Here is a 12,082-nt window from a genome sequence, read left to right on the forward strand (position 1 = left end):
CACTACTCGTGAGAGGATAAATCAGTGCCAAAATTGGGGAAGGCAATTTTACAATATTCTTTATTGTGAAAAATAGTTATAGCCTATCACTCTCCCACTCCACTGTTCATTAAAGACCCCAAGTAAATTCAATCACACATACACAAGGACACAAGAACAAGAGTGTTCATGGCAGCACTGTTTGTGATACAAAGTTTGTGAAGATAAATTATTCTACCAATAAGTAAACGTGAGCAGAAAGTAGCATATTAAGTTTCTGATTGCAGAGGTGAAGAAATTCTGGGACATGTCAAAGTACCCTCTTTAAAGGTTGATTTATTGGCTCTATAGTATATAAATGGATAAAACATGGCCTGTATTGATGTGGTAAGGAAGTCTAATTCCAGTGAAAGCAATAACAAAGTGCTCACAATACTAAGTAAAGGTTATATGTGCAGGCATATCTAAGAATTCTGTTGTACCTATCTTTGATTCTTCTCTGTTTACTTTAAGAAATGTTAAGCAGAGTGTCATGTGGACACACATAGACCTCCAGAGACTTCCTTTAAAACATGTTCCAGAGAAAAACAATTTTTCCTGTTTCTCTTTCTTTCATCTATATCAAATACTTGGTAAAATATCTTCTAACTTTACTGGAGAGACAGCCTTTCCACTGACCAATGCTGTGGCCTAGGGATGATTCAAAATTATTTCACTTATTTTTTTTATTCATTCATATTGAAATCAACATGTTTCATAATCTGGAATATAAAACACAAATACTTTAAATAGAAACAATTAAGCCATACTGTAAAGGCTGGATAATTCACCCTCACCATCTCGCCCTACCATATTCTCTGACTTCATTCAGTGATGGCAGACAAACGTTAGGCAGAGAGGAAGTCTGGGACTTGTTCGGTTTCAAACAATAGTGACTGAAAACAAAGACTTTGGAATCTAGACAGCTTCAGTTTGAATCATCCCCAAGTGCATCACTTGCTATGACTTTGGACAAGTTTACCTGATCTCTGAACTTCAGCTACACTACTTGTAAATTGGGGAGATAGGAATGTCCATCAGAGTCACAGGGCTCTAGTGACTGGCACATGGCAGTGCTCAATAAAACACGTTATTTATTACTGTGGTTGCAGTGAATAACCCTGGAGTCCACAAATGGCTGTGGATATCAAGTAGTTCCTGCATCCCCTGGAAAGCCAGGCTTCATTCTGCAGGTGAACACCTCTCCTGAGAGAGTCATGACTACAACCTCTGACTCAGAGCTCTTTGGAGCAGACAGATTGTTATCCATTATGGTCCTGACTATACATGAAGATTGTGAGCAACATGGTGATGTGCATCAATCATAATTGTTACAGGGAGAGTTAGAATATTTTCATCTGAATAGCTATACCTGTCTCTGACCCCCGTGGGAGCCGGGAGCTTGTCAATCTCCACTGGTGGCCAAATCTTTAACACGGTAAGAGGGCAAAGATTCCTTCTTGAATAACAATCCCTTGGCAAAGACCAAAAGAACATAACCAAACCACAAAATAAAATCTTCCATGACAAGAATGGTGGCAAAAAGGCGCAGCTTCATTGCTTAGGTTATGTGTGTGCATGGATAACTTGAACCACCAGTGGCTGTTGCCATGGTTCCGTAAGCAGGACTAAGACAGCTTCCTGCATCTTTACGTTAAGGTTAATTTTGTGACCAAATTAAGACAGAAGTCCTCTGAACACGATTACAAACACTTTTACATCCTCCGTGTCACTTTTTCCAAGTCCCTTTGCAATTTCCTCAAGGCTAAAAGGGCAGCTTCCTTCCTTTGCACACATTCCTCTTGATGGTAATTTGCCCCATCAAGCTGCTCTCATCTACTCTCACCTCTGTGCATGGCCTTCCAAAAAAAAAAAAGGAAGCTAATATGGTCTGGACAAAAAGCTCTGCTCTGCATCCATTTCAGCAAAGATATTTGCCTTTTTGTTTATGTTTTATTTATTATTTGGTTTGGGGAAAATTGTATCTCAATATTGTTTTAATTTTCTTCTGTCTCGTCCCAGTGTATTTATATTTCCAAATTTCAACTCCCATCATCTACTCCAAAGAAGAAATATGTGTGCTCACTGAACTCTAAGAAGTCTCCTTTTAATTCATGATAATACCCCCATAAACTATTTTATTTCCTTAATAACTGACAATATCCAGGAGGATGTAGGCAGTGGAGTGATAGCAACACATATTCTAACAGTTTGATGTTGCTATCATCTCTGTTGCCAGGAGGGGGAAGTCACAGACAATGTTTCATTCAGCCTGGATATTTCCAAGTTACTGTGCAAGAAATATGCTTGCCAGTGTTATAGGAATCCACTGGCGATAATATGGACATCCCACATACACAGGGGTTCAACAGTGCTACCTATTCACAATTTTTTCACCAAGACAGTCCCCAAAACCAATCTCCTGAGGAAAGAGATGAGTATGTCTGACCAGTTGTACTTGCAGTGTGACAACACAGTACTGTGATTTGGCACATGGACCCTAAATCAAAATGCCACGATTTGAATTCTGGCTGTGTCATTTAACTATAACTGAATTATTTTGAGTAAGTTACTCAACTTCTCTCCCTTGTTTTCCTTAGTTATTAAATGGAGATGATACTTACCTCCTAGCTATTGTGAAGGTAAAAAGCTCTTAGAACAGTGCTCATTGTGTGTTATCATTACTGTAATTAAAAGATTTGAAAAACTGGTCTGCTCGTGCTGGAATACTTTGCTGAGCTGAGTTTTGTTGTGTGTATTCTCTTGTATCTCCCCACTCTTACTTTAAAAGCAGATAGTCAGGCTCTTCCTAGGCACACAGAGACATGTATTTCTTTTCATCAAGCTGCACTAACATGAGAGATTGACATAGTCTCAGAATTGGAAGGAGATTCTATAAGTCATCTAGTTCTTCAATCTCCTGATTGAATTCCTTATACATGAAGACATGGTATCTAATCCAGCAAATACAGATAATGATAATTTTTTGCAATGCTAATTAAGTGCCACAGAAAGTGAAGAAAAAGAAATCAATAGAGGCATTATAGAATAAAACTTGTAACTTTCTATGATGACCTAATAAAAGAGTGTAAAAAAAGAAGATGACCCATAAAATTGACTTTGATTTCTACAATGTGCTGTTAAATGAGAAAAATAAGATGCATAGAAGTATGTTATATTTAATAACATTTAAGAAAAGACACAAAGAACCTCATTATATACAATAATGTAAGCCTGAATTAGTATACGTATGCATTTATAACACTGATTAATGTGTAATTGATTTTAGGGCAAACATATGAACCAAAAAAGGAAAGAAAGAAAGAAGAAAGGAAGGGAGGGAGGGTAAGAGGATGGGGAAGGCACAGGGAAGGGAGCTAGAGAAGAGGAAGCAGGAGGTAGAGAGAGTGAAAAGAACTGCTGTTAATGATTTTTTTAAAAGCAGTTATGAAGTTATGATTTGGTGACATTAATTTCATTGTAGAAATGTGTCTATTAAGGGATGTATGGGGTATGTATTTGTGGTTTGTGTATGTTTATGTGTCTGCTTATGTTCATCTTTCTGAAATCTTTCAGAATTCAGTACCTGCACCAGTCTGTGATATCTTTTCTTAACCATTCTGTGATATTATTTTCCCTGACCCCCAAAGTCAGTTGTGTACTCATCTTCCCATGTCCTTCAGGTAGACAAGAGCACTGCTATCCATTCAGTCACCCACATTAGAAACTTTAGAAAGAAATGAAACAAAGGGTAAAGTGAGTCAGAAGGGTATCAGTGACCAGTACTTCAATGCAGCACTTATCTAGTGTAACAAAGGAAAAAAATGTTACACATAACCTGCCTCAAGAGTAATAAAGCCTGTAAACAAAGAGAAAATACACATAAGTGATAAGCCCCAGGTACTGCAGTTGTTCACAAAAGTGTATTCTCAAAGTCCTCCTGATTTAATTCCATAAATATTGTTCTTTCTGTAACTACTTCTACATTTATGCTACCACTGGCCTAGTGAAACTTCTCTTGTTTATTGTCTGAATGAAGGCAGAAGTATCAAAGCTTGTTCAATTGCCATTCTTCTTGTATCTACAATCCAAACACAGATAAGAGGTGAAATGGAAATGCATATTTAACTATGAGATGATTGCTCCTAAGTATGACCATTCACAAAGTTAAGTCTAATGTATAAATATGGCATAAAATGAAATTTGTGATATGTTACCTATCCCCGGCTTTCCATCCTGTCTTTCACTTCATCGCTTGCTTTTGATTTCTTAACACTTTTCATTCAAGGATCCCAGAAATGTTTGTACCCCACAGGTAAAACACATTCTTTCATTACTTGGTGCCATTAATTTCAATGTCAAAGTGTGTCTAAGAGGCTTATGGTATATGTATTTGTGAGTGGTGTGTGTATAGTGTATGCATGTGTATGTTTATATATGTCTGTTTATATTGATCAGTCAGATCTGCAACAGAAAAGAGAGAATGAGGTCAAAGTTAGTGAAGGAATTATTTATATGGGTGTGACCAGAGAGTCAGGAAAGCTGGAGGGAGATAAGACAGTAACCCAGAGCCAAAAAGAGCAGGGGATCTATTACCACTTCTGGGCCTAATGAAGCAAAAGGAGGGAGCCGATAATTTCTGTCATTTTTATGGACAATGCATTCATGAATTGCTTCTACACTGAGAAATTAATGCTTAAACATTAAAAGAAAAGCAATGTGGAGAGGTAGAGACTTAAGGAAAATATCATCATTGAAGTATGGATCTTGTATTCTCAAAAGTCAATGATTAGCTACTGTCTGTGATGGTTTTATTCTTCTAAAGAAAAACTGATATGTGAATACAAGACAGGAGAATAATTTTTAAAAAAAAGATAGCATTGAAAAAATTCTATTACATACTTCATCATACTAGCCTCAACCATGATTAGGAGATCAGTTTTTGTGGAGACAGAGGTAGGAACACATCCTTGCTCTTCCACTCATTGGTTAGGTGAACATTTTGGTTTAGAGTTCCAGATCCCATACCAAAAGGAATCCACTAAATCTACCTAAGAAAGGAAGTGGCACATTTTAAGTATAAAAAAAAGAAGGCTGATTTTTGACTTGGAATAAAAGGGGAAGAACTCATTATGCTAATTGTTAAGAACCAACTGAGTAATCCAAGTAGTATTCGCCAGTGCCCCTGCAAGAACAACGACTGATGAAAATAAACCAACTCTGCAGTTCATAGAATTTTACCAAGACAAGTAAATGAAAAAGAGCCAATTCATTGTGTCACATAAATGCAAGATTACAGCCCCAATAATTTGGAATACTATTAGAAAAGATTGTGTCCTTTCCAAGTAGAAAATGTCAAAAAATTTAAATAATGAGGACCACCCTGAATTATATTAAGCACTGTCATTAATAGTTCTCTGTTGACTTAAAAGGAGAGAAGAAAAAAATAAAAGAATAAGTTGAAGTCTTACCAAGTAACCCATAATAATTATTTTAATTAAATTATCAATATATTTCTAAGATTTTAGATTCAATGCCAGCTTTACTGAACCAGAAAGTGTGGAATGCTATTAAGGATTTCTGGAAAGCAGGAATAATCATTTTTAAATGGTGGCTGCATTGCAAAAAAAAAAAAATGCAATGGCTACCTGTAATGACCTTAATGAAGTCATAAATATTAGGAAATATATAAGGGTAGAATTAGGAAGTACTTTATATAAGATGAAAATCAACAGATTGTTCTTTTTGAAATCAACGAATGTTTAATTCTCAAAGGCATTTATGGTCTCAAAGGAAGTAAATGAAAATAATCTGCCTGTTTATTTGCTATTAGTTGATCATTTTGTTGCTGACATAAGCTTTGTGAAACTCCCTGGAAAGCATAACACTGGAAATTTTCTTCAGCTTTTCATTTTAATCATGGAAGATATTACACAGACTTTTGCAACATCATCACAGACATATGTTTTCTTTAATAACTTTTCTGTTATCCATATGCCAGAGACACTTTGCAGGCCCAGTTTTAAGGACAGTAGTGTCAGAGTAAAGTGGAGAGATGAATTTGGTGGCAGCTTTCCAAGATACCTTCCTGAACTTCCACACCAACGAATAGAATCTGTATCACACGTCTTCAAAAACAATTTCATTTTCCTATCACCACAGTTCGTTATCTTACAGGTAATATGAAAAGGGTCTTCTAGAATTACAGTATCTGGGATTGTCTCCAAAGATAGCTTCATGTTTCCATAAACTAGGGCCTCTCTTTCAAGTTGGATTGTCCGTAGTATTGCCATTTCACCTGGATTTCTTTTCCACTCTATGTCCAATTTTCCCATTTTTGTTAGTCCCCTAATGGTACCAGCTTTCTCTGAAAATTCCTGCTTGAGCTGAAGGTGGTATAAATACTGGCGTCCTTCCATTGACTGCAAAATTGGTCTCGTTCCAAAGGTGCACTCATCTTCTCCAGCCTGATTAACAGTATTTAATTCTGCCCCAGTGTACATTTCAGATGGCTTTAAGGAAACCTTTTGTATAAAGACAGTTGAAGATGAAATATTCTGAATCTGGACTTCAAGAAATAAATCACTCATCTCTGAACTATAAAACTTGGTTTTAACTTCCAATGGTGTGAGGAAAGAAAATAAGCACAGTTTCCTAAAAAACATCTTTCCTCCACACTGTGTTGAATAGATACCTAACCCACAGAGGCAACTCTTCCAGGGTCCATTATTTTGTCATGAATGACATCATCGACACAACAATTGGATGCAAGTTCTACCACAGTAGCCATGGAGACCAAAAGATATAAAGGCTGAGTACTTGTCTGATCAGTGTTTTCAATATGGTTTTGTACAACTTAATTGCAATCATTGGAAATTCACATATAAATAGAATTTTTTTCCCCTCAGAAGTGTATTTCTAAGGATTTATGATGAAGTCAAACTTTTCTTCAAACGTTGACATTTTTGGTGGAGGGCCACCTGTCATGAGCTGGTTAGAGAAATTACCAGGTAAGTCACTATTTCCACATGTGATTGGAAAGTTGGTGAATAAACTATGCTTATTAGACAGCATCATTTTGAGTGTCAGAAAGATCTATCTGGGTGGATTCCCTTCCATTTTGACAAGAATTTTGCCCCACTGATTTAGAAAGCACCTGGGGTTAGTTTTAATCAGGTATAGAAAGATGACAGACTTGGAGACAACTGCTTTTGAAAGAAGAGTTTATTACTTATAGTTCCCAAGAGAAGGGGGCATGGCATGCCACATAGGGCCACATGGAGATGCACCAGGGTCAGTTAAGAGGCAGAAGGAGTGAGAGGAATGCATGGATGCAAGTCTTTATTGGGATTTCTGTGAGAAAGGCAAGGTAGAGAGGAGTAATCAGATTAGGATTGGCTAGTTTTAATGTCAGCAGGCTCCTGGTTGTAGGGACTTCCTCCAGTTGCCTGAAACCTGTACCTGAGGTGATAGTAAGGCAGGGAGATAGTGGATCAACCTGTGAGAGTTCCATAAAGGAGGTAGTTGGTTAGTACAGGCTCTGGACTAATTGCTTTGCATATGAAAGGCATTCTTACAGGGCAGTCATATGCTACCTAGAGGAATTAGCTTGCCCTTGGAAGAGCAGTCTCTCCCTGGCCATCAAGGCTGCAAGATGTCAAAGCATCATAAAATACAGACAATTTAAGAAAACATGAATAATACACCCACTGGATGTGATCACTGAGGCTAAGAGGTACAGGCTGGCCCAGAAACAATCAAGAAGAATGAGGCACAAAGGAAAGGACCTGGCCTCCAAACAACTCCTATATCAGTCAGAGTTCAATGTGAGAAGTAGAACTAGTAGGAGATATAGATGATAGATAGACAGACATATAGATACTTATTATAGAGATTTAGTTTACGCAATTATGGGGGCTAGCAGTCCCTGTAATGCTGTCTCTGCCTCTGATACAAGTGGTTGAAGCCCACAGGGCCGGCAGGAAGGGAAGATCATGAGAAGGCTGGAATCTCATGAACACAAGCAGGAAGACAACAGAATAGACTGAAACTCATGTCCGTTCTCAATGTCTTTGAGTTTGGTGGCGATAGTATCCTGCAGAAGCCTGGGCCCTTTGTCCTAGAGCTGTACACTGGCATAACTGGGCCCGCTGCTGCTTCGTCCTGAGTTGATTCAGCAGATAAGCAATAATGTGTTTATGCTACCACATGGCTGCTACCTCCCTTCCACCTTCCAGAATCTTGGGAGAATCTCCCTTGTGACCCACTCCAACTGGAAATGTATAACTCATGGAATTCTGGGGAGAGTAGTTCATCCTAGCAAAGTTGATGCATTGCAAAATTTATCAATAACCTCTATCCCTGCCACCATACCCACTTTATTCATGAGCCCATTGGGAAATGAGAGGTGTGGCTAGTGAAGAAGCCTGACTGATATCCACAGAATGGACCATCCTATCCACCTGATTAATGAAATTAATTTCCACAAAATTGTGAATATTCCAGTTTTCCTCCTGCTATTGATTTTTAATTACATACCATTGTGTTCAGAAAAGATACTTGATATGATCTCAATCTTCTTAACTTTCTAAGACTTTTGTTGTGGCCAAACATGTGATTTATTTTAGAGAATGTTCTGTGTGTGCTTGAGAAGAATGTATATTCTGATGTTGTTGGATAGAAAGTCTGTATGTGTCTGTAATGTCCATTTGGTCTATAGTGTTGTTCAAGTCCACTGTTTCATAATTGATTTTCTGTTTGAATGATCTAGCCATTGTTTAGGTGGATTATATAATTATCCTGCTGTTATTATATTGCTGTCTATATTTCCCTTTAGTTGTGTTCATATTTGCTTTACACATTTAGGTGCTCCAATGGTGGCTGTATATATATTTCCAATTGTTATAGTCTCTTGAATAATTGACCCTTATATAATTATGTAGTGACCTTTTTGTCTCTCATGACTGATTTTGACTGAAAGTCTATTTTGTCTAAGTATAGCCACCTCTGCTCTTGTTCAGTTATCATTTGTATGGAATATCTTTTTTTATCCCTTCACTTTCAGCCTACATGTGGTCTTAAAGGTAAAGTGAGTCTCTTATAGGTGGCATAGTGTTGGATCTTATTTTTTTAATCCATTCAGCCACTCTATGTCTTTTGATTGGAGAATTTAATCCGTGTACATTTAAAGTAATCATTGATAGGTAAGATCCTCCTATTATCATTTTGTTAATTGTTTTCTGTATTGTTCTTCCTTTGTTTCTCTCTTGCTGTCTTTTTTGTGATTTGTTGATTTTTTTGTAATAGGATACTTTAAGTCATTTGTCTTTAGTGTATCTACCAGAGGTTTCTTCCTTGTGGTTGCCATGAGTTTTACATAAAACATCTTAGAGATCTCATCAAGATGGAGGCATAGGCAGACTCTGAACTCATCTCCTCCCACAAACACAACCAGGTTACAACCTTTTTCGGAAAAATTACCCTGCATAGAAAACTCAAAACTGGATAAACAGAATTCCTACAACAAAGGACAGTGCTGGATGAGGCAGAAGAGGCAGAAATTCCTTCTGGAGAGAAAGACAGCCACCTTCAGGAGCAGCGGACCTTCACAGCTGGCCAGGCAGGAGCCACCCTAAGGTATGCAGCCCTCCCTGGAGAAGTGGGGACCTCAGTGGGGGCTCATTACCTCTATAAGCATCCTTCAGAATCAGCACAACTGAGATGAAGCTCTTACTACCTGTCTTTGCTGGCTATTAACTGCAGCGGGGAATACCCCCAGAAGAGCTATCGGAGGAAAGCTGAAAAAACCCGGGTCTTAAAGGGCCCATGCACAAACTCGCCTGTCTCACAGAGAAACTTAAAATCACCACCAAGAAGGCTGACAGTCCTTTAGTGAAAAGAGACTCACCTGGTAGGCTCTGGGTGCATATTGGTGAGAGGAGAGACCTCTCCAGAGACTGAGACATTGGTGGTGGCTATTGATGTCACCTAGTCCAGGCTGACACAGAATCTGGCAGACACCATTGAAGTTTTTCCCCTGGCTTGGTAGCACAGGGGTCTGCCACATGCACTAGAGTGTAGATTTCATCCAGTTCAGCCAGGGCAGGCAGCCTGCCCTAGGGACCAGCACCACCCAACAGCAAGCCCTCAGGCTACTTGTCAATCTTCATTGACTGGGTGCCTTGATCCTCTACAGGCAAGGAAGTGTGTCCACCTCTGTGGGGCAGGTCCTGTGTGAGGACCAGGTGAACTGTGAGGGGCACTCATGGAGGGGTGGAGGCCTCTGCAGTGGGGTGTCAGGGTACACTCCAGGGGGATGGGAAGTGTGCACAGACCAGGACTGTGTTGATGGTATGTGTGGACCTGTGGGGGGTGGGAATTAGCAGCAGCAGAAGATCTGTACTTCACAAATTGCCATAAAAAGGATCAGCCCCACATTCCAAAGCCTGAAATAATTGAGTGCTACATGCCTAGGGCCAGCCCCACTGAGCTGCACTCCTAAGAGAACTGACAACAGCCTTGTAGGCCTGAGGCTTATAGCAACTGTAAGTCCCTGAGCCTAGCAACCAGCTACACAGGGTACCTACCCAAATAACAGCAACAGGAGTGTGCTGTTAGACCTTGTAGCCAATGGTGCTGAGGCTCCCCAAATCAGATTTACAAAGCTGGCCAGGGAGGGAAAGATTAGACTCACTGGGTACCTGCCTTAAGAGCAACCCTGCCACAGCAGGACAGTAGTCCACAAAGGGGTCAGGCCTGGATCATTTGGACTGGTGATGAGAGGGAAGCACACTGACGGGCCTCAAAAGGCATCTGTTACAGAAGGCCACTTGTCCAAGATCAGGAGACATAGCTGACTTACCTAATACATAGATATAAGCATGGAGAATGAGGCAAAGTGAGGAGACAAAGGAATACATTCCAAGCAAGGGAACAGGACAAAACCACAGAAAAGTAACTAAATGAAACAGAAATAAGCAACCTACCTGGCAAAGAATTCAAACAAAAACTCATAAGGATGCTCACAGTTAATGGGAGAAGAATGGATGAACACAGTGAGAATGTCAACAAAGAATTGGAAAATATAAAAAAACAACCAATCAGAAATGAAGAATACAATACTGGAAATGAAAAATTCATTAGAGGCACTCAATAGGAGAGTACAGAAGAATGGATCAGTGAGCTAGAGGAAAGACTAGAAGGAAGCACCCAAGCCAAACAGATAAAAGAAGAAAGAATTAGACAGAATGAGAACACTCTAAGGGAAGTCTGGGACAATATCAAGCACACTAACATTTGTATTATAGGTGACTCAAAAGGAGAAGAGAGAGACAAAGGGGCAGAAAATCTATTTTAAGGAATAATAGTTGAAAATTTTCCTAACCTAAGGAAGGAAACAGACATCCAAGTAAAGGAAGCACAGAGATCTCCAAACAAGATAAGCCCAAAGAGGACCACACCAAGACACACTATAATTAAAATGACTAAAATTAAAGATAAAGAGAAAATCCTAAAAGCAGCAAGAGAAAGGCCACAAGTGACATACAAAGGAAAGCCCATAAGGCTATCAGCAGACTTCTCAGCCAAAACCCTACAGGCTAGAAGAGAATGGCATGACGTATTTAAAGTGCTGAAAGGAAAAAACCTACAGCCAAGAAGACTCTATCCATCAAGGTTGTCAATCAGAATGGAAGGAGAGAAAAAGAGCTTCCCAAACAAGCAAAAGATAAAGCAGTTTATCACCAAGAAACCAGTTCTACAAGAAATTCTGAAGGGACTTATTTAAGTAAGAATGTGATGACCAAAAATAGGGATAAGAAAATTAGCAAGAAACCTCTCAAAAAAACAGGCAATACGTTGCCCGCCCCGTGGGGCTAGGGATTGCCGGAGATCTCGGAGAGGACCGGGGCTGGGGGAATTTTCAAAGGCCGGTTCTGCGACCCGGAGGGGAAGCGCCGGAGCTCCGCCCGGGCAGCAGACAAAACTCTCTGTCTGCCATTAGCAGAGGGGCCACGCCCAGCATTCACGGCTCCGGCAGAGGCCGGGAGAGAAGCCCTGAGGGCGG

At 39.5% G+C, this 12,082-nt stretch overlaps 1 protein-coding gene across 1 annotated transcript; it reads right to left on the reverse strand.

The window, feature by feature from the left end:
- Positions 1–5,918: 5,918 nt before the first annotated feature.
- On the reverse strand, positions 5,919–6,683 carry LOC124245571 (trafficking protein particle complex subunit 13-like). Its single transcript, XM_046673000.1, has one exon. The coding sequence runs from the start codon at positions 6,681–6,683 to the stop codon at positions 5,919–5,921; it is 765 nt and encodes a 254-aa protein (XP_046528956.1).
- Positions 6,684–12,082: the final 5,399 nt, after the last annotated feature.

The sequence above is a fragment of the Equus quagga genome, chromosome 10, assembly GCF_021613505.1.
Source record: "Equus quagga isolate Etosha38 chromosome 10, UCLA_HA_Equagga_1.0, whole genome shotgun sequence".
Classification (NCBI taxonomy): Eukaryota; Metazoa; Chordata; class Mammalia; order Perissodactyla; family Equidae; genus Equus; species Equus quagga.

Bases quoted from the DNA above. Each gene is read 5' to 3' on its own strand.
- LOC124245571 (XM_046673000.1), bottom strand. From the start codon at position 6,683: ATGTTTTTTAGGAAACTGTGCTTATTTTCTTTCCTCACACCATTGGAA.